Source organism: Bos indicus, chromosome 26 (genome assembly GCF_029378745.1).
Source record: "Bos indicus isolate NIAB-ARS_2022 breed Sahiwal x Tharparkar chromosome 26, NIAB-ARS_B.indTharparkar_mat_pri_1.0, whole genome shotgun sequence".
Lineage (NCBI taxonomy): Eukaryota > Metazoa > Chordata > Mammalia > Artiodactyla > Bovidae > Bos > Bos indicus.
The window spans coordinates 50650910-50672707 of NC_091785.1; the positions used below are offsets into that span (position 1 = coordinate 50650910).

General features: G+C 60.7%; 1 protein-coding gene across 3 annotated transcripts in view; it reads left to right on the forward strand.

Annotated features, from left to right (window-relative positions):
* Positions 1 to 21798, forward strand: part of INPP5A (inositol polyphosphate-5-phosphatase A) — a 145310-nt gene that overhangs the window by 97469 nt on the left and 26043 nt on the right. For 2 of the 3 annotated variants that reach the window (XM_070781148.1, XM_070781149.1), the window contains exons 6-9: positions 7694 to 7797; positions 12355 to 12407; positions 13607 to 13726; positions 20795 to 20879. In XM_070781148.1, the coding sequence (XP_070637249.1) occupies positions 7694 to 7797; positions 12355 to 12407; positions 13607 to 13726; positions 20795 to 20879 (362 nt within the window). Of the gene's footprint in view, positions 1 to 7693; positions 7798 to 12354; positions 12408 to 13606; positions 13727 to 15836; positions 16300 to 20794; positions 20880 to 21798 lie in introns of those variants that run through there. The other variant, XM_070781150.1, reaches the window with a different exon arrangement.

The following is a 21798-nucleotide window of genomic DNA, read 5'->3' on the forward strand; positions in this document are numbered from 1 at the left end:
CCTGTTCACTGGGCAAACTCTGTGCGTCTCCTGAGGGCCCCCGAGTGCTCACGCGCGGAGGCTGTGCGTCTGCCCCGGTCTGAGGGCCGGCCGCCCGCAGGGTGCGTGTGGGTTGACCGCTCAGGCAGGCTCGACTCCACACACTGAGCGTCAAGCTCTCTGAGCTGCACCAGGGCCGTGGAGCCAGATCACAGGCCTCTGCGATGCTTCCCAGGTGTGAGGACTGTGGGGGCAGCCTGCCTCGCAGTCTGTTCAGAGTCATCCTCTCTGCTTACTCCGGAGACAGAGCGCGCCCACGGGCCGAGAAGCAGTGATTCCATCAGCCTGAGAACAGGGTCCCAGCAGCAGGCGTTCACCAGCCCATCGCCTGTGGATTCTCTGCCCCGCCGCGGGGCTGAGAGCGGCCCAGCAGACCTGGTGGGAGCGGGCTGCTCTCCCCACGCTCTTGCAGACTCTGGACGTCGTATCATGTCTGCGGGGCCGTGAGCGGGGTGGCGGGAGGGTGCAGGCACAGTGGCTCCCGGCGTGGCTGCAGCAGAAGGGCTTTGCTTCTAACGAACCTGCGCCTCTGGCCCTACAGGTGCCACCTCTGTTAAGGTTCTCCTCTTTTCAAGTAAGCCTTTGCAGAAATGCTGTATTACTACATCAAAGTCATCATGAAGTGCCTGGCTAGCCCACAGTCTGTTTACAGTTGTACCTTAGATGTACGTTCCACTCCAGCAAGACCTCCACATTATCAGCGACAAGAACTGTGATAACACGGGTGGTGGTCATGCCCTGAGCAGACAAGCCTGGCTCAGCCTGGCGGGTGTTCCTGCTGACCCACAGCGGTGGGCGTGGCCGGAGTCTCAGGCAGGCGTGGCCACTGGCCCCCGCTCCCCCACTCCTTGCTCTTCAAGACTTGCATTTCTGCCTGAAATTGAGCTTCAGCAAAAGCAATCCAGATCTGTGCAGTTTGAACACACTTTAAAGAACAAACAGCCTGGATTTTAACAGATACTTTCCTACTTAGAAAGTTGAGATAAGACAGATAAAAGGGGCTCTGGTTTCTGGTCTGACATGTGACGAGCGAGGAAGCAGTCACTTCAGCCTCGCAGAAGATGATCCAAACCAGCTGAAAATAGGTGACTCTCCGTGGACCCCTCAGAGGAGCAAGGCCACAGGACAAACTGCTGCCCCTCAGGCTCGGGGGGAGGCTGGCAGGCCAGAGAGGCAGAGCCATTGAGCAGTCAGGTCACGGCAGGGCAGCCCCACACAGCCATCCTTGGCCCCCCTTCGTGGGTTGGCCTCCAGGAGCCCCACCAGGTTCCCGGGATGAAGATCAAGGGAAATCCCTGCGTGCCTCTGGCAGGGGAGGGGAGAGTAGCAATTCTGAAATGCCCAGAGCATTCTGTCAGGTCTCCCAGAGGCCTGACCAGAAGGAAAGCCCTTGACTAGAGTCCAGCCGGCTGGGGTCTGATCAAGGCGCAGCCAACAGGGCAGGAGACAGACAGCCCCAGCCTCTCCTCAGTCTCCTGTCACACCTGGGCGAGAGGAGCAAGTAAGACCCAGAGTAGGTAGAAGAGAAGAAACAGCGAGCCTCAGAACACACAGCAGTGAGACCAAGAGCAGACGCTCAGTGCAGAGTCAGCGCGGCCGGGAGCCGACTCTGAAACAAGGAGCAAAATCGGCAAACCTTCAGCCAGGCTGACAAAGAAAGACACACGTTAATATCAGAAACGAGAGAGGGGCCGTCACTGCTGATCCAGTGGATGTTAAAAGGATAATATGGAAATATTGTGAACAAGTCTGCGCCTGTAGATTTGATGACTCAGATGGCCCGCTTCCTTGAAAGATACAGTCTATCAAAACTCATTCAAGGAGGAGTAGATAATAAGAATTATCTGTTAAAGGAAATTCAGTCAGCACTTAATAACCTTCTAAGCAAGAAAGCATCAGATCCAAATGCTGTCACTGGTGAATTCTACTAAACATTTAAGGAAGAAATTATACCGATTCTTTAGAATCTTTTCCAGAAAAAGTAAAAGCAGAGAGAAAACTTTCTAATTCATTCTACATGGCTAGCATTACCCTGATACCAAAACTAGATAAAGATATTACAAAAAAGGAAAACTACAGGCCAGCATCTCTCATGAACATACAAAGCAAAATTCTCAACATATTGATAATATTAGCAACTCAAAACTAGCAACATATAAGAAAAATAATGCACTGTGACCAATTCAGATTTATTCCAGGTATGTAAACCTGATTTACCATTCGAAAGTCAGTCAGTGTACTCCATCACATCAATAGGCTAAAAAAGAAAATCACACGATTACATCAATTGATGTAGAAAAAAATTTTTCATAAAATACAATGCCCATTTATCATAAAAACTCAGGAAACTGCGACTAGAGGAGAACTTCCTCAACTTGATGAAGAACAGCTGCAGAGATTCTGCACTAAGTCATACTCAACAGCGGAGAACTAGATCCACACGCTGCTCCCCTAAGGCCAGAATCTAGGTGGGGTGTCCACTCTCCCCGTTTCTCTTCCACATCAGACTAGAAATCTTGGCTACTGTAATATGACAAGAAAAGGAATAAAAGTCTTATTGGTAGGAAGACGCTGTCTTACGTCTTAGGTGACTAGTTTATACAGAAAATCCTGAGGAACCAACATCAGCAGCGGTAGCAGCGGAAGCTGGTACCAGTGAGCACGGTCAGGATGTGAGGTTAATAAGCACAAGGCAAGGGCTTCACCAATAGCATTTAACAAGTAGAATTCGAAATTAAGAACATAGCTCACATACCAGAAAGAAGTACTTGGGATAAATCCAACGAAACACGTGCAGCATTGGGGTTTCCTGGCGGCTCGGTGGTAAAGGCTCCTCCTGCCCGCGCAGGACGCACACATTCAACCCCCGAGCTGGGGAGACCCCACACGCCACGCTAGGGGCCCCACCCGCTGAGCCCGGGCTCCAGAGCCCGGGGGCGCAGCTGCTGAGCCCCTGTGCTGCTGCTGCTGCTGGAAGCCGCAGGCCCTAGAGCCCGCACTCCACGGCCAGAGACGCCACGCCGTGAGAAGCCCGTGCCCCTCAACCAGAGCAGCCCCCGTGCAGCAATGGAGACCCAGCACGGCCACACATAAACCGATTAGGTTATTTTTAAAAGATATGGGCAATATCTGCATGTGAAAAACTATAAAATCTGATTAAAGGAATCAAAGAAGACCCAAGTAAGTGGAGAGAGAGTCCATGTTCATTTATAGGAAGATTCAGCATTGTCAAGTTCTTCCCAGCTTGATCTATAGATTCAACACAAGCTTGTTCTAAGTCCCATAAAGTTGTTTTGTGGGTACTGACCAATGTATCCTAAAGTTCACATGGAGAGGAGGCAAAGACCCAGAAGAGCCAACCCAGTATTGAAGGAGGAGAACGAGATTGGAGCACTGACACTACTCAGCTTCAAGACTTTCTATAAAGTTGCAGCAATCAGAACAGCGAGATGTTGCTGGAAGAACAAACAGACCAAACGGCGTAGCAAGAGCAGAAGCGGATCCTCACGCACAGTCACCTGATTCTTGACAGAGGAGCAAGACAAATAAAACAGAGCAAAGACAGTCGTCTCCCCAGGCGGCGCTGGGGTCTGTCCATAAGCACGGAAGGTGAATCTACTCACAGACCTTGTACCTTCCCAGTGTTAACTCAGAAGGAGCAGAGACCCAGCTGCGAAGTGTGAAACCATGAAACTCCTGGGCGATTCGTAGGAGAAAACGGAGGTGACCACCTTCCCAGTGTTAACTCAGAAGGAGCAGAGACCCAGCTGCAAAGTGTGAAACCATGAAACTCCTGGGCGATTCGTAGGAGAAAACGGAGGTGACCACCTTCCCAGTGTTAACTCAGAAGGAGCAGAGACCCAGCTGCGAAGTGTGAAACCATGAAACTCCTGGGCGATTCGTAGGAGAAAACGGAGGTGACCACCTTCCCAGTGTTAACTCAGAAGGAGCAGAGACCCAGCTGCGAAGTGTGAAACCATGAAACTCCTGGGCGATTCGTAGGAGAAAACGGAGGTGACCACCTTCCCAATATTAACTCAGAAGGAGCCAGAGACCCAGCTGCAAAGCATGAAACCATGAAACTCCTGGGCGATACGTAGGAGAAAATGGAGGTGACCTTGGCTTTAGTGATGACTCTAGATACAACACTAAACATGATCCATGAAAGGAGTAATCGTAAGCTGGAGTTTACTGGAGTGAAAAACATGTTCTGTCTCTGCCAAGAGGATGAGAAAACCAGCCACAGACTGGGAGAGACTATCTGAAAAGGCACATGAGGACTGTTATCCAAATAAAAAAGAACTCTTTAAAACTCAGTAATAAGAAAACAACACAATTTAAAAGTGAGCCAAAGAAAGGCAGTTCCGAAGAATGCTCAAACTACCGTCCAGTCGCACTCTTCTCAGCTCAGTCAGTTCGGCCGCTCAGTCCTGTCCGACTCTTTGCGACACCATGAATCACAGCACGCCAGGCCTCCCTGTGCATCACCAACTCCCGGAGTTCACCCAGACTCACGTCCATTGAGTCAGTGATGCCATCCAGCCATCTCATCCTCTGTCATCCCCTTCTCCTTCTGCCCCCAATCCCTCCCAGCATCAGAGTCTTTTCTAATGAGTCAACTCTTCGCACGAGGTGGCCAAAGTACTGGAGTTTCAGCTTTAGCATCATTCCTTCCAAAGAACACGCAGGGCTGATCTCCTTCAGAATGGACTGGTTGGATCTCCTTGCAGTCCATGGGACTCTCAAGAGTCTTCTCCAACACCACAGTTCAAAAAGCATCAATTCTTCCGCACTCAGCTTTCTTCACAGTCTGACTCTCACATCCGTACATGACTACTGGAAAAGCCATAGCCTTGACTAGATGGACCTTTGTTTGCAAAGTAATGTCTCTGCTTTTTAATATGCTATCTAGACAAGCTGAGACATTACTTTGCCAAAAAAGGTTTGTATAGTCAAAGCTATGGTTTTTCCGGTAGTCATATATGGCTGTGAGAGTTCGACTGTAAAGAAGGCTGAGTGTCGAAGAAATGGTGCTTTTGAACTGTGGGGTTGGAGAAGACTCTTGAGAGTCCCCTGGACTGCAAGGAGATCCAGCCAGTCAGTCCTGAAGAAAATCAATCCTAAATATTCATTGGAAGGACTGATGCTGAAGCTGAAGCTCCAACAGTTTGTTCACCTGATACGAAGAACTGACTCATTGGAAAAGACCCTGATGCTGGGAAGGGTTAAAGGCAGGAGGAGAAGGGGACAGCAGAGAATGAGATGGTTGGATGGCACCACCAAATCAATGGACATGAGTGATAGCAAGCTCCGGGAGTAGGTGATGGACAGGGAAGCCTGGCGTGCTGCAGTCCATGGGGTCACAAAGAGTCGGACAAGACTGAGTGACTGAACAGCAAAAGCTCTGAACAGAATCTCACCCAGGAAGATACACAGATATGATGAAAAACTATCCAACATCATATGCCGTCAGGGAAATGCAGGTTAAACCCCCCACACCGCTGTGAGAATGCCTGAAATCTGCCGGCATGCTGGCGGGATGTGGGGCAGCAGGAAGTCTCCATCTTTGCTGGTGGGGAAGCAAAACGGTCCGGCCTCTGTGGTTCACAGCTCGACAATTTCTTGCAAAGCTGCACACACTCTTATATTTCTTGGCATTTACCCAATTGGAAAACTTAACGACAACACACAAACCTGTACAGAAATGTTTACAGTGTCTTTTTTCATAATTAGCAAAAACTGGAAGTAACCAGAGTGTGTCCTTTATAAATGAAAGAGTATACAGACTGTGGGATGTCCAGACTTGGAATATCTCCCAGCAGCAAAACGAAATGACTATCAAGACACAAAAACTCACGGAGGAACTCAAGCGTGTGTTCCTGAGGGATTGTGGCCTGTTGGGGAAGGCCGCCCACTGTGGAGGCAGCAGAAGGGAGGCTGACTGAACTGGGTTGGGTGGGGCATGGTTTCAGGGCCGCGGAAGTGCCCTGTGAGGCTGTAGTGGCGGATCTGTGCATTTGTGATGTCTGCGTTTGTTGGGACCCCCAGCACGGGCGAGCCCACCAACGCAGGCTGTTGGGAAGGTATGAAAGTGAGTTAGTCACTCAGCCGTGTCCAACTCTTCGTGACCCCGGGAACTGTAGCCCGCCAGGCTCCTCTGTCCTTGGGATTCTCCGGCCAAGAAGACTGGAGTGGGTAGCAGTGCCCTTCTCCGGGGGATCTTTCCAACCCAAGGGCTGAACCTGGGTCTCCTGCAGTGCAGGCGGATTCTTCACCATCTGAGCCACCAGGAGGACGGGAACACTCCACTTTCAGCTCAATTTTTGTAATCCCCAAGCTGCTCTAAAAATAAAATCTTATTTGTTTAAGAAAGACCGAGGCCTTCTCCTACGCACCCCTCCCCAGTCTCCTCTTTCCTCAGGGACCCAGGTTTCATCTCAGCAGGACGGCCTCCTGCCGTGGCCCCTAGCCCCGCCCTGCTTCCGGCGAGCCTCGGGGCCGAACCTCCATGTGGCCCGTGCCCTCCGCAGATGGCGTGGGGGCCCAGGCTGCCCCTGGCTCCCCGAGCCGGCCCAGCGCCCCCCGCTCCGCGGACTCCCTGACCTCCTCTGCTCTGACCCTACCTGTCCTGCGCACTGGCTGCCGTGCTCCCATTCTGGAGCAGACTCCTCCTCCGTCCTGGGGGCTCGGGCCTCTCTGGGCCCTTGTCCGTTTAGCCTCCCCCAGGCGCCGGGTCGTGGGGAGCCAGAGGCCGCGGTGTGGGGAGCTGGGGGGTCAGTTGAGGTGCAGAGGGGCCCGGCTCTCTGGTTTGGGGACAAGGTCAGAGGCGCGGCAGGACCCGCGCAGTCCTGCCCCGGGTCCGGTGGAGGGGGCTCTCGTCTTGTCCCTGGGCTCCCTGGGATTGGGGGGCAGGCCCTGCTCCACAAAGCGCAGCTGGGGCTGCTCGCGGGACACCGGGCCAGACCCCAGGGGCACTCTGGCAGGATGGCTCGTCCTCTGTCCCGAGCACCCCAGCGCCCTCCCCCCGTCCCCCCTGGAGCAGGGAAAGTGTGACGCCCCCGCAGTCGGTGGGGGTGCCCTGGGGCAGTCTCAGCAGGCTCTCTTGCTGCCAGGCTCCCTGCTGGCGTGTGGGGAGGGCTCGCAGCCTTCTACCCCCCCAGCCCAGTGAAAGCTTGCGTTTAGCCCCGCGGTGGACACAGGGACAATGGTCTGTGAAGGGAGTGATCCTGGCCTGGGTGTGCAGGGGTCGGCCGGATACAGGGCGGGTGCGGAGCGGGCCCAGAGCTCCCGGCCACCTTGCCTGCGCCCCGACCCAGTCTCACATAAGGACTCCCCTTCCCTGGCTGTGAGTGACGGCCCGAGGAAATCAATGTTATTAAGTAAATTTACCTGGAGCGCGAGTGGACGGTAGCGCCACAGCCCTTTTAAATGCAGCCGTTTGCTCAGAGGAGCGAATTAGCCCCCTAAACCTGAGGCCAGGTGCTCCGAGGGTGATGAAGTCCAGGGTCAGGGTCCAGCTGCAGGAATGGCAATTTCTCGGCCATTCTCGGCAAAGCCCTCGGCCACACGGGGCTGCCCGGGTGGGACGCGGGACCCCGTGGCCCTGAGCCGGGGGTGGGATGCAGAACTGAGGTCACCCTGGGCCTTCTTCCAGCCAAGAAGTACAAGAAGGTGACCGGCAAGGAGATCTACTCAGACACACTGGAGAGCACGCCCATGCTGGAGAAGGAGAAGTTCCCTCAGGACTACTTCCCCGAGGTAGGTCACCGCCAGGGCCGCCAGCCCAGCGCGGGGCCAGGGCCGTGAACGCATCACACTCCACAACAGGACGTCCCCACCCCACCCCCGTGCTGCTGTGCCCCTGGCGTCCTGCTCTGCTGGAGGTCCCGCCCCAGGTGGGTTTGGCGGGTGGCCTCGGGTGAGGGCTGGAGGACCCGTGGTTGACATCAGCAGATGAGTCCTCCAGCCATCATCACTCCCAGGCAGAAGACCCTTCCCCCAAGGGTGCAGGAGGACTGTCCCTTGGGGCTCCCAGCAAACCTCGCTGTGCGTGTCAGGCACACTCCGGACGGGAACGCTGGGGCGTGGGGCGCAGGCCCTCGGGGGCTCTCCCCGGCCCCAGGGTGCTGAGCAGCCCCCACGCTTCCACAGGGAAAGCCCTGGGGTGCCTGCTCCCCCGAGCTCCGAGCTCCGGAAGCACAGGCAGGCGTGGGTTGTTCTCACCACCGCTCGGACACAGTCAGAAAGCCTGGGCGCGGTTCCTGGGCGTTTCAGGCACTCTTGTACAGTTTTCTTATTTTTATGCCTCCATTACACTGCACATACAGTTTTGGATCCCAGTACTCTCAGAGAATGTTGTAATAACCAGCATCTCTGGAGCCTCCTGACGGTGAAATCCACAGGTTGACCCAGACGGATCACCTTCCCTGGGGGCCTGTGGATGCAGAGGGGGACGTGACCCGGTGACGCTTGTGGGGGTGTGGAGAGCTGGGTATCACCCCGCCCCCTCCCCCGACTCTGGAAGAGCATCGCCGCCCCCCGCCCCCTCCCTGCACCCGGCACTTGATTTCAGCAAGGCCATGGCTTTATTAACTTGCTTTATGACCCGCTCCTGCGGTGAAGGAATTGTGGCTGCTTCCATGAAGGATGAGCCCCTCGTCCCGCCAGGCACAGCTTCCCCATCCATTGTCCCCGCCAAGGACTTGATGTCAGGGGCAGCCTCCCAGCCCGCCGCCCCGCCCACCGCAGTCCCTGCCCCAGAGACTGTCCCCTCTGCCCTGTGGGTTGGGGAGGGCGTGGCGGGGGAGCTCCGGAAGCTTCCTTCCTCGGTGCCCCCTCCCCTGACCCCCCCATGCAACCCAGCCGATGGGCCCTGCAGTCCTCCTGGGCCGTTGGCCAGAGCCGCGTTCAGCAGGAGGGTGGTTGAGCTTCCCGGGAACAAGGCAGGGGCTGAGAAGTCAGCTTGAGAGGTCTCCTGGCCTCACCCCCATCCAGACTCCCCCTGGCTCCTCTGCAGCCAGCACTGGCCCCGTCCTGAGAATAACCGGGGACCACAGTAGAAATGGTGCCAGCTGGGGGGCTGGGAGGGGTCTGCGGGACCACAGGGAAGGTCCCAGCCTCTGACAGCAGGAGGGCCAGCTTGCAGGGTTCCAGGGGGCAGGTAAGGGACCGCCCTGAACTGGCCAAGTAGGAGGCTCTGGTATTTCAGCAGCTTCTCTGCAGGGGGGGACCCTGACACCCCTGGCAATGTCCGGGGTCTGTGCACCCAGCAGGGAAGGCAGGGCACTTTGCCTGGTCAGGGCAGGGGCTGGACAGCCCGTGGGCAGCGCTGGGCCCAGGGCCTCATGGGGCGAGGACTTGAGGGCCGGGTGGGGAGTTTTTGAGGTAGCCCCCCTTCCCCCACCCAAGCAGCTCAGTATCTGTTTGCGACTTTCTCCGTTGATCGGCACTCGAGCCCTGAACCGTGGCAGGCCAAGGCAAGTGCGGCCCCAGATTGGCGGGCACCTGGGCTGGCAGGCAGCCTCTGCCCAGCCAGCCGGTTCCCTCTTGGTGCCGCTGCCCCGGCCGCTGCCCCCCAGGGGCTGCCTGGTGTCCAGGACGTCGCCCCACTCCACACCCACCAGGGCGGGACGCACCTGGTGACCCGGCCCAAAGCGGACGTGCATGGTACATCCCCATCACTCCGGAGACTCAGCTGATCCCCCAGTGCCCCTCGTCCCCGTCACTCACAGCTGACTCCGAGGTTGGGGTCTTCTCACTGCCCTGTGGCCTTGGAGCCGGGTCACCAGAGGCTCGAGGCCAGGGACTGGAGCAGTCCTCAGAGCAGGTCATCCATGACGGTCACTGCGTCCTCCTGGGCCGAGGAGCCCCGTGGACGAGGCCACTCCCTGCAGGGAGGCCTGGCGCCCGACCCAGAGCCTCTGCAAGCCCAGCCCGCCTCCTGGCCTGCACCCCTCCCAGGACCATGGCCTCTTCTGAGGGTGCCCGCACCCCTCACCCTCTTGCTGTGCTCTGCAGGGCACCCTCTCCAGGCCCAGAGTGCCTGGGGTCCCCCCGTTTCTCTCCCGCCAAGCCCCGGGGGTGTGATGGGGGCTAAGGCGGGCGGCTGGATGGGTAGGTGCGTCAGGGGCTCAGTCGTGGTCCCCCCCCGACATGCACACCCTCCGAGGGAGGGGCTAGCAGTGTCTGCGGGCTCCGCGGGGCCCCCCTGCCCGCCACAGGCAGAGGGCAGAGCGTCTCTGGGGGAAGGAGGCGGGGTGCCTCTGTGGGGACCCAGATTTCTGCATCGCGGCTCTGTGTCGCGGCTCTGTGTCGCTGGGACGAGGTGACCCCAGCCTGGGGCCCCCGCTCCACCCCACGGAAGCACCTGCGTCTGTGCTCTGCTGGGTCTGACGTCCTCTGAGTTTCTAGGACTTGTTCATTTTCCTTTCGTCTTGACGAATTAACGGGAGGAAAATCTTACTGAGAAAAACGCATGTGCTTCTACCGTTCTGTCGATAGTCTGGGATTTCTCAGTTGTGAGAAACCCCAGGGCCACGTGTCTAGTGGAGGCCCCCGCCCTTGGGGTCCTGTGGGGGTGGCCGGCCCCCGGCAGGCGCTCCTGCTGTGCAGGCAGGCCCGCCCCTCCGCTTCGTTCACACACACTTTGGGGGAGGGAATTAGTGTAAGACTGATTTCTCTTTCTTTTATTACCACCGCTTAAGGATAATCTAAATGTAATTACCATGATGGAGGCATAATGCCATTCCAAATAATTACAGCCCACCGTGTTTAAAACTAACAGAACTCTCCCCGCTGATTTACGGGTTCTTTTGGCTCAACACGCGTTTCAAACACTACCTCTGGGAGCAGCACTTCAGATAATGCGAGACCATTTTTAAAAAGCAGATTTGTGTAGTCGATTGGGGCCGAGGCGGTTTTTTTTCCTCAAGCCCGTAGTGAGAAATTGGTTGTTGCCATAGATCACGGGGCCCGCTCCGAGCTCTTATGAAAGATGAATTAATCCCGCTAATGCTCCGAGGCGGGCCTTTCACGGGGGCTGTGTGCTGATAGCCTCCCGCAGCCTCCCTCTTCTCACCGAGATTTATGGTGTCTTTTAGTAGATGAAGCTGCTTGTGCTCACAATCCGTCTGCTGGTAAAGGAATCCTATTAACAGGGTACCTGAGCGGGCACTTGATATTGTCTGCTGAACGACGTGCCCCCACCCCCGACCGCCGTGGTCTCCTCTCCAGGGCTGAGGGCCTCTCCGAGAATCGGGGTGGGCACCAGGGGGCAGCGGGCCAGCCCCGGACGCCACGGGCCTGGAGAAGGCGGTGATGGCCAGGGCGCCCAGCAGGGTGGACGGGACGGTGGGAGGCAGGGGAGACCCCAGCCCCGCCCGCGCAGCCTTCCTCTGTGTGCAGCAAGCATCTGTGTCCAGAAGCTTGTGCACAGATACCCCGGCCCCCTCCACGTGGGTATGGACCGCAGGCCACTCCGGGGGTCCGGACCCTGGTCCTGCTTCTGAAGGCTTGCCCTGAGCCCAGAAGCCAGGCCTCTGAGGCAGGGCCGCTCTGCACTGCGGCTTCCAGTTTCCCGACGTGCCGAAGGGCAGCAGGGTGGCGGTGACCACCTCCCATCCTCTGCAGGGGCGGTGGTCCCGGATGGAGGGTCAGTCACTGGTTCTCCAGAGAGGCTGCCGGGGGCGGGGGAGGCACCAACCTCCAGTGCACCTGGAGACCCCCTCCGCCCCCCGCCCTGGCACGGAAGGGGGCGAGGGCCCCCGAGGACCGGCCGTGACCACTCCCACGAGACCCTAGGTGCCGTTCTCAGCCTCAGGGGCTCCCGGTTCCACAGTAGCCGTGCCGACCGGCGAGGTGGTTCTAACCACCTATGACCAGAGAGGAGGCCAGTGAGGCAGGAACCCAGCAAGGGCTTGTCCGGACTCGAGATCGCTGTGACCCGGCCAGCCCAGGCTGTGCAGAGGGTGGGGCCCGCCGGCGGGAATGGGAGGAGCCCCTCGTGAAGTCTGGGTGTTGGGGGGTGGGCGGGGATGGGGGGTTGGTGACGGGAGGCCCTTTGGGCTGGGCCAGAGCCCCTGCCGCCCTGGACGCAGTGTCGGGACCACATGGGCCCTCCCTACACCCCTCCTGGGCACCAGCCCCGGGCTTCCCTGGGGGGGCAGATGTCCCAGGAGGCCGTGCTAGCATGAGGCTGTGGCCCGGGGGTCAGAGTTGGCGAGGACGCCACGGCACGTGGTCCCAGCAGTGTTGTCTAGAGCCGTTGCGGCCGCCCCCCCACCCCCTGCTGACCCGTGTGGCCTGTTTGCCTTTCAGTGCAAGTGGTCGAGGAAAGGCTTCCTCCGGACGCGGTGGTGCCTCGCGGACTGGTACGTTCCCCACAGCCCCTGCGGCCAGCCCCGGCGCCCCCCCGCCGGCTGGACGGGGCTGCCGGGCCCTGCGATGCCGGGCCCCCGAGCGTGGCCAAGAGGCCCAGGCCGTGTCCCGGCACTTGCTGGCGGCCCCCGTGGCCACGGCCAGCAGCGCTCGGAGTGAGAGTGGGGGGGCCCTCGGGAAGTCGGGCGCCCCCACCCCTCTGCTGGGACGGGGTACCTCGAGGAGCCCGCACCCCACCCGCCGGCGTGTGCGTGCCCACCTGGCTCTACACTGCGAGTGCTCCGCTGGCTGACCGCTGCGGCCCCTTCTCGGGACCGCCCCCACGTCCACACAACCCCCTCTCAGGGGCTGCACGCGGTCGGGGCGTCCCCTGGGCGGGGTCCCAGAGCTCTGGGGCGGGAGGAGCCGAGACCACCACAGCCTCCTAACCCGGCCCCCAGCTGCCACCCACGGCCCGGGGAACGGCTTGGGGGCCGCCTGGGCTCAGTGGTCACTGTGTGGCTGGAGCAGAGAGCTGGAGCTTCCTCCATGTGCTCGGGCCGGGGGGGTGCGGGGGGGGGGCGTGTGCTGTCAGGCTGGGTCTCAGGGCCTGGTGGCCCCAACTCTGCAGGGGGCATGGAGCCACCCACCTGCTCTGCTGTGAACCAGATAGGCCCCAGCGACGCCCCAGGGCTCCTGGGGGTGACGGGCCCCCCAGCTTCCCCACACCCCTGCAGGCCCCCAGGAGGCATGGCTGTGGAGTTTCCCCAAGGCTCTCCAGGGGCTGTGAGCTCAGGGCTGCTTCTGCAGCATGAACTGAACCCCCTAGTCCCCCCAGGGACCCCACGGGGAGCCCTGACCACACGGGGTCTTCAGGCTGCACGACCAGCTGCGTGGGGAGCTGAGGCCTGGGCGAGCGCCCAGCTCCTCCCCGCTCCTCACCCCTCTCCCGCTCCTCTGTTTTGAGGCAAGTTCCTGGTATCCTCTGTGGGCCCCTTTGCCGCTGGTGGTAACCTTTGTGTGGGGGTCCTTCCTGTGTGAGGACTCGCGTGCGTGAGTCCAGTGTGTCTCCTCTGACTTCACCTCAGAGGAGGACTTGCCCCGGGCATTCTGGCTGCACTTGCCCGGGGAGCTGGGTGGGGTGGCAGGGGGCCGCCCAGGGGACCCAGCAGCTCCAGCCCGCATCCTGAGCTTCCTGTCTCTGTCCCCGCAGTGCCTTCGACTTGGTGAACATCCACCTTTTCCATGATGCTTCCAACCTGGTTGCCTGGGAGACCAGCCCCTCCGTGTACTCAGGGATCCGGCACAAGGCCCTGGGCTACGTGCTCGACAGGTGGGTGCTGAGGAGCCCCTCCCCACCCGCCTCTGCAGAGGATTGAGGCTGGCTTTTCACCTTGTCCTAGCTTGCTTTCCCGTTTACCAAAAATACAAAACTGACACATGTCGACCCGATGATAAAGCACAAGCCCTGCCCCCTGCCCCCTGCCCCCTGCCTGCTTAGTGCCGCCTCCGTCCCTGCTCTGCCCCTGCTTCCCGGTCAGAGCTTCGGGCCCCTGACCAGAGGGGCGGCCGCCTCGGTGGTCTTCAGGACGGGGGCTCCACCTCCTGCTCCGGCTCTCGGCCCCCGCAGCCACCCGGCCCCATCAGAGCCTGTGCGCCGGGCCCCCACCTGGGCCCTCTGGTCCTCGTCTGTCCGTGGTGATCTCCTGTGACCTCCGCCGCATCAGCACTAAGGCCCTGTTGTCTGGGCAGGAGAGGCCGTCTCACCCCGGGTAATCGGCCGTTCAGGCCTGGTTTCCCAGAGCCCAGCACCTGCGAGCCCTCCCCTACAGCAGCCCCGCTCTCAGGGGGCCCAGCCCGCCTGGCCTTGGGAAGTGTCTCCAATTTCCCAGGGGGCCCTGCCGGCCCGCCTGGACCCCAAGTTGTGCTCGGCCGGGACACGCCCTGGATGGAGCGGGAGGTCAGGGCCTGTGCCTGGGATGAGGCAGTGGTCCCCAAGGTCCATCCGTCATCCTGAGACCCCGCACGTGGAGGACACGGTGGTCTGCCTGCCCTTGCCGCATCCACAGTGGACACTCCTCGGGGCTGGGTGTCCAGCTGTGGACCGAGCTGGGTGTTGATTGCCGGAGGCAGGGACAGCAGGCTGGACCCGAGCCTTCGCCGCTCGGGGCCTGGGTAGCCGGGTGCCAGCACAGCCGGGTCGGTGCTGAGGCTCCAGGCAGTCAGCCCGCAGGGGCATCGGCCTGCAGCCCAACTGGAACAGTCTTCTTGGTCCAGGGGAAGGGGGATGGGCAGTGACGAGTCTGCAGTCACGGCAGACTCGGGAGTGGCCGGACAGGCCTCCCGGGCCACCTTCAGGGCAAGGCCGAGCTGGCCGGGGAATGGACCGCTCTTGGAGGCTGCGGTCGGTCGGCAGAGGCGAGTGGCCTCAGGGCCTCAGGGCCTGAACTGCTGCTGCTCCGCGGCCCGGGGAAGCGGCCTCTGCGTTCCCATGGACGGTGTCTGTGGGGCGCCCAGCCAGCCGCGTCCAGACCTCCCGGCGCGGCCGGCTCCCGCACAAAGGGCTGCTCTGTGGCGGTGAGTGACGGACGCCCTTTCATCGGGGCTGCTAACCTTTTGGCAGCCACCAGCAGACTGCATTCTGCTCTGCCGATGGGAGCACAATGCCACGCTGGCCCCTGAATGGACGCTGCCACCAAGGGGGCCCCATTCAGGGCGTTGGGAATCTCTGGGAGCATTGTCTGCGGCCGACGTGGGCGCAGAGAGGCAGTGCGGGGGTCCCGGCTCAATCTCCCCAGAGGGCCTCGCAGGCACATTTCCACCCAGGCCTGGGAAGGGCGGCCCGGTCCCCCGCAGGCTGGGCCGGGGGACCTGGGTTAAGACCGAGGGGCACCTCGTGCCATCCTTGCAACTCTCCTGTGACTCGAAGATGATTTCAAAGTGAGAACCTACTTATGAAGAAAAACACCCAAGAGGAAGGCTCTGGTCCGAAATGTGTGAACTTGCAGACGTCAGAAAACAGGCTTTCTGGTGTTACTAGAGGGCAGGTTTTATGGCAAATAACAACTGATGTTTTGCGCAATAATTTCTTGCTTGAAATCTCTTGTTCTGAGAGGTTAGGAGGAGACAGACCTCTAGTTAGGGAAGCGAACCAGGCTCAGAGATGCGGGATGGCGGTGTCGGGGCCTCTGCATTGGGTTGGGGTCCCATCCACCTGGGGGATGGCTCGGACCCTCCCCGAGCCTCTGGGGGGCTGCGTGCATCTTTGTGCCCATGGAGGGTCCCTGTCAGGCACACAGCTACACCCTGGGGGGTAGCATTTTGGGCGTCAACCCAGCCGCAGAGACCAGCTCACACAGCCCTTCCTGGCCTCTCCCAAGCTCTCGGCCGTGAAATGAGGTTTTTTTCCACAAGTGACAGGGCTCTTGTGTCTCCCTTTGCAGTGTGGCCCGGCCAGGTCCGCAGGAACAATCTTACATCACAACTGTGAAATCCGGGCAGAAAGCGCCCCTTTGTCCCAAGCGTCTTCTCACAGATACAGTCCATTGTCACAGCGCTGAAGTTAATTTGGTCAACATTGGGACATTTAACTTTTATGTCCGGTCAAAAGAGTTGTTTCATGCTCATTTTGGGGCATTCAGAGAAAATGATTGCCAGAAAAATAAAGCTGCCCGGGGCGACTCCAAGCAATTAGTTCCCAGGGAGCAGCGGCGTGACGCGGCAGCCACACAGTGCCTTTGTCGCCCTGCGGGCGGCCATCCGTCAGCTGTCAGCCTCTCAAAGGCCCGCGTCCCAGGGCTTCTCTCCGGGCCGTTCCCAGAGCTCGCCCCGCCAGCCAGCCGGCAGAAAATAAAGCCTCTGGTCTCCAGGCAGGGGCAGGCCCCGTGCTAAGGATGCAGGTCGCCGGGACGCCCTGCGTGGTGGGCCCCCCGGGCGGCCGCTGTCCCCGTGTCGGAGCCCAGCGCCTACGGGGGCGTCCAGGCCGCACGGGCAGCCTCTTCGTTGGCCGGAGGGCAGGGCCCCCGCGTGTTCCTGGCGTCGGGCGGGAGGGCGTGCGCGGTCCCCGGCCATCCAGGAACGAGCTGCTGTCCTGACAGCATGGGGCTGTGAGCCCGCGCGTCACAAGAGCGAGCGCAGCACCAGCGAAGGCGAAGTCAGGGCCCCGCTCAGTGCGCCTGCACCCTGTTTCCGTGTCCTTCTGGTCAGACGGAGTTGAGGGTGCCGCTGGGGTCCTTCCCCAGTTACCCGGGCCCCCCCTTCCCTGCCCCCACCTCAGGCTCCGTGTGCCGGCAGCTGGCACGCCAAGGACCATCCCCAAGGGCTGAGGTCCCCCCAGCCCACACCAGGGACCGTCCCCGGGGCTGCGGATCCCCAGCCCACGCCAGGGACTGTCCCCGGGGCTGCAGATCCCCAGCCCGTGCCAGGGACTGTCCCCAGGGCTGCGGCTCCCCTAGCCCACACCAGGGACTGTCCCGGGGCTGCGGCTCCCCCAGCCCACACCAGGGACCATCCCCCAGGGCTGCGGCCCCCCCAGCCCACGCCAGGGACCATCCCCAGGGCTGTGGACCCCCAGCCCACGCCAGTGACTGTCCCCGGGGCTGAGGCCCCCGCAGCCCATGCTGGGGGCCAGCACGCCACGCGGGGCAGAGTAAGCGTGCAGTCCCAAGAGTGGCTTCCAGGAAGGTGGGTCTGTTGAAGGCGGCTCAGAGGGAAGCCTGGTTGTCAGAAGCTCCCACCGTATTTTGCTGTTCAGGTTGTTCTACCCGAGCACATGGCCTCCCCCAGATCCGAGACGAGCCCAAGGTTGGTTTCTACCACGTTCAGCAGTTAAAACTACCAAAAGAGGGCCCCAGCGTCCAGCCGGGCTGGTGGGCCCAACGTGCCCTGCCCCGCCTGGCACCCTGCCCACAGCCTGGGCATCACGCGGTGAGCTCACCCGTCAGTGGAGAGAGCCTCTGTCTTCAAGGCCTAACCCATTGATTTTTATGGCCTTTCTTGTGACTCTGCTCCTGAATTAGGCACGCTGTATTGATGTGGGCACACTTTTTAATCATAATAGCTACTGACAAGGTAATTAATTTTAAAACAACTCTTTTTCCTGCTGGTCCGAACGGTGCTATATTGAGATTAAAAGCGTAGGCCTCGCCCGCTCTCTGGCAATTGCCTCGGCGGACAGCCGCTCCATCTCGCGCCCACGCTGCAGTTATTGATGGGCGCGGGCCATTACGGCAGAAGGAGCGGGGCAAGGAAATATGATAAAGTTTAGGGTTTTAATGATAGAATTACACGATGAGACAAGCTGATGAAATCCGTCACCAGTCACCACGGCCGTCACGAGAGAAGCCACGGGGCCGGGTTCCAGGAAGGCTGCCCAACGCAGCCTCTCTCCCTGCAAACCCCTGAGCTTCTCAAAGTTGATTCAGTCCGATAGTAAATCTGAAATCTGTTATCTTGTATAAAAGGAAATTACCCCCAAATGGGCCAGTTGTCTGCTCACCCAGTTCTGTGTCGGCTATTTATCCTGCTTCCTGGTCCCGGGCTCGTCCATCCCCCGGTGGCGATCCCCGGGTCCATCTGTCCACTGGTGAGGACCCCCAGGTCCGTCCGTCCCCCGGCGGCGACCCCTGGGCCCGTCCGTCCCCCGGTGGCGATCACCGGGTCCATCTGTCCTCTGGTGACGACCCTCGGGTCCGTCAGCCGGGCTCCCGCTTCACCAGCCCTTCCATCTCCTGCTCGGCACCTCGGGCCTCTGGGGAAACCCCCGTAGGGTCCAGAGCCCACACCCGGGCTGACCCTGCACATCCCTCTGCCCCCGGCTGTGGCTGCCTCCCACCCCCGGCCGCCTCCCACCCCCAGGAGCAGGAGCGGGCTGTGGCCCCCCCAGCGCTGCCTGGCCTCTTCCAGAGCGTGGGGGGTCCCAGAAAGCATGGCACCCTGGCCTTTCCCACCGCAGGAACAGGGCAGGTTCTTTAAAAACAAGATTGAGCAGAAACGCTGGCTAGAGAACGTGTGGGATCTGGGTGCTCCGGCCCGTGTCCTGCGTCTGAGCCATGTCCGTTGCCGCACTCCCGTGTGACGTGCAAACCGACACCGTGGCAGGGCGACGCCCGAGGGCAGAGGGTTTGCCTGAGTTCAGGGCTTTTCTCGGGGACCCTGCTCCTGGGCTTCTTAATAAACAGGGTGACAGGCCATCAGGACAAAGAGTGTAGGCGTGTGACATTTAAGGTACGCCTGCTTCCTCCCTTCAGCAGATCAAGCGGAAGCTTTGCCTCGGTTCAGTTTTCCTTAAAAAGTTAATAAATACAAAGAGGGAAAGAAAAGTGAGGCGTTGGAGTGGCATGAGGTCGTATGTTGGCGGGAGGTGGTCCCAGGTCCCTGCAGGGGTCACCACTCGCTGCCAGTCGCCTGACCCAGGGCCTCCTGACCCGGACACCCTGACCTGGGGCCCCCTGACCCGGGGCACTGAGGGTCGCCCCCAGGTCTTCCTTTAGAGGCAGCCCCCCTGGGCGGGGCGGGAGTCAGAGGCCAGAAGCTGACCCTGGGGGCCTTGGGGCCTCTCCGCAGGGTGGTGGGGCTGCCCAGCACAAGGCTGGAGGGCACGGGAAGCCCCTATCCCCCCTAGTCTCGTGCAGCCAGTGGTCGAGGCGGGGACCGTGGGGGCTGCTGTGAGTGGAGCAGGTTGGGGGCTTTTTAGAGAGCAAGGTGGTGGTTCCCGTGTGTGTTGCTCCCAGCTGCCCGCTGGGCTCCGGAGGCAGGGTGGGGAGGGGGCGGGGCTCGCCTCCTCTCCTTTCCTGGGGAGGGTGGGCTGAGCTCGGGGCCCCCCGGAGGTGGGCGACCCGGGGGCCACACCCCACTCCTGATGGGACACCATGCAGGTTCCCTGAGGCGCGTTCTTCTGAAGGCGTTTAACAGCAAAAGATTAACCTTTTCAAGATGGCTCAGGTCCCTCCTGCCGACCGTCTGTGGGTGCCCGGCGGGTGGGTGGGGTAAGGGGCGAGGCTGGTCCCAGGCGCAGGGCTCCCCGGGGTCGACCCTCTGGTCTCCCCGAGTTTTCACCCTGGGGGGTGTCTCCTCCACAGAAGATTTAACTTTAACGCAAGAAGCGATGTGACTGCTCATCGGCACTGTTGGTAATAATCTGTTAAAATATGTCCTTTCTTTTCAAACTTGTATGTGTGAGAATCAATCCGGTTAAACCCGAAAACAAGACTTTTCATGGAATTCAGCAACAGGATACAGCAGTTAATGTGCAAGAAAAACGTGGAAACAGCTGAGAAGATTTTTAGAAGAATTTCAATGAGAAGCACATCTGTCAGGAAGTGCTGTTAAAGTGACAGGAACGGGACAAAGACATGCAGGAAAGGAGAGTCTCAGAAGACCCAGCATCGGGGACTCTGCACAGACTGCGGCGGGGAGGACTGAGCGTTCTCCTGAAGGGTTAGGATCAATCACTACTGGAGAGACCCATGGACTCAAATCCAGTCCTCCAGAGCAATTCCAGATGGATTAAAGGCCGCCAACTCCGCCTGGAGAGGAGCCAGCCTGGGGGAGAATGCCGGAGGCCCAGCGGGGGAACGGGGGCGTGTTTTCTGCAAGGAACTCAAGGCCCCGGGGCAGTGCCGGGAGCACAGGGCTCAGGTGCTCTTTCCAGGGAAACCCCTGGGACTCAGCACAGGAGGCAAGGAGCCAGGCAGGGGCCCTGGCGGGGAGAGCATGGGCCCGTGTGTGAGAGGAGCCGCCGGCGGCCTTCCCGGCTGTAGGGGGACGGATGGACGGGGGATGGATGGGCGGATGGTTGGGCAGAGCTGCCCACCAGATGATGGCCCCCCGCCCAGCACCATGAAACGGCCGTGACACTGCTCCTGGTCAGCTCTTCCTTAACAAGTCCCTGGGAAGGACGGCTCCAGGGGGCTGCCCTCGCTCTGCACACTGGGGCCCGGTTCGGGGTAACCGGGCGGACATTTCTGAGTTGGTCGGGGGTGAGTGGTGCTCCCTGGCTCTGCCTGCTGGTGACACGTGCTTTCTCAGAGCCCACCGCGGGCTGAGGGGGCGCCCCCCACCCTGGGCCCAGGGGCCCCGCCGCCCCGTCTCAGTGGGGGCGGCTGGGCAGCCGCGGCTGGGCAGCGAGCCTGGGGGCCCGGTCACCGAGCCTACCTTCCCCATGCTGGGGCGCCTGTCTGCCTGCGGGCAGTCCTGCTAGAGACAGCTCCCATCTTGCTTTGAGCCAGAGGTGACCGGCGCGGACTTCCTTCACCCACAAGGCCAGCGTGGCCGGGGCTCTGCTGGCGGGATCACGGCCTCGGGCGCAGGCTGAGGTCGGGTGTGGCGGGCGGCTGGCGCAGGGCTGAGGTCGGGCGTGGCGGGCGGCTGCACCTGTGACCCCTTCCCTCCTCTCCTCCAGGATCAGCGACCAGCGGTTCCAGAAGGCGTCCTACTTTGTCTTCGGCGATTTCAACTTCCGGCTGGATTCCAAGTCCGTGGTGGAGGTAGGCGCCGTGGGAAGTCATGTGCGTTCGGTCGTGTTGTGTAAACAGCAGAGCTGGCGGCCCTCGACGGGCACGTTCCCGCCCTCCCGCTCGCTGGTTTGCTTACTGCAGGAACGCCCCGTGAAGAAGGCCGCAGAGTCACGGGGGGCGCTACGAAGCGGGGGCAGGAGGCTGCAGTGAGGATTCGGCTGGTCAGCGGCTCACGCCAGGCGCCCCCGAGTCCCTGAGTGCCTCCTGAGCCCTGGGGGCCTGGGTGAGGGCCCGGTAGCAGCAGGCATTGATGCAATCAGGTCAGACCAGCTGGGAGGTGCCCAGGTCCGTCAGGCCCCGGCTGGGGGAGCTGGTTGTCCTCAGTCGCCATGTTTCCCGACTCGTGGGGCTGCAGGCTGATGGCAGTGCCCACGGGGCCTTGAAGTGGGGGCTCTGCCTGCCGCCCGAGAAGCAGGTCCACCCAGGCCCAGGCCTGGTGGGGGCAGCGCACAGAGCCCGCCCAGCGTGGGCCCTCCGAGCGAGCATGTGGGTGACCACATCCCCCGTCGTCTCCCTCTGGCCTCTCAGGTTCAAGTGACCCCCCCTTGCAGAAGGCTTCCTCGCAAATCTGAGCACTGGGGTGGGGGGAGCAGGTGCCTGAGTGTGGCGAGCGGCCGTCCACCCCTCCGGCGTTTTCAGATGAATGATGAAGGCCCGCGTTGGCTCAGTCAGCGGCAGGATCCACGATCCCCCAGGCGCGCCCCTTCAAGCCCCAGGCGATGCCCATGTGCACGCAGCGCTGGGAGGTGCTCAGGACCCAGTGCCCGCAGCCACGCCCTCAGCCACAGAGCCTCTTCGTGGGTTGAAAAGCCACATTGTCCCAACTTGAGCCCCCGGACCAGGGCATGTCTGGCTGGTACTTGGGCCCGATGAGCCTGCTGTGCCCGGA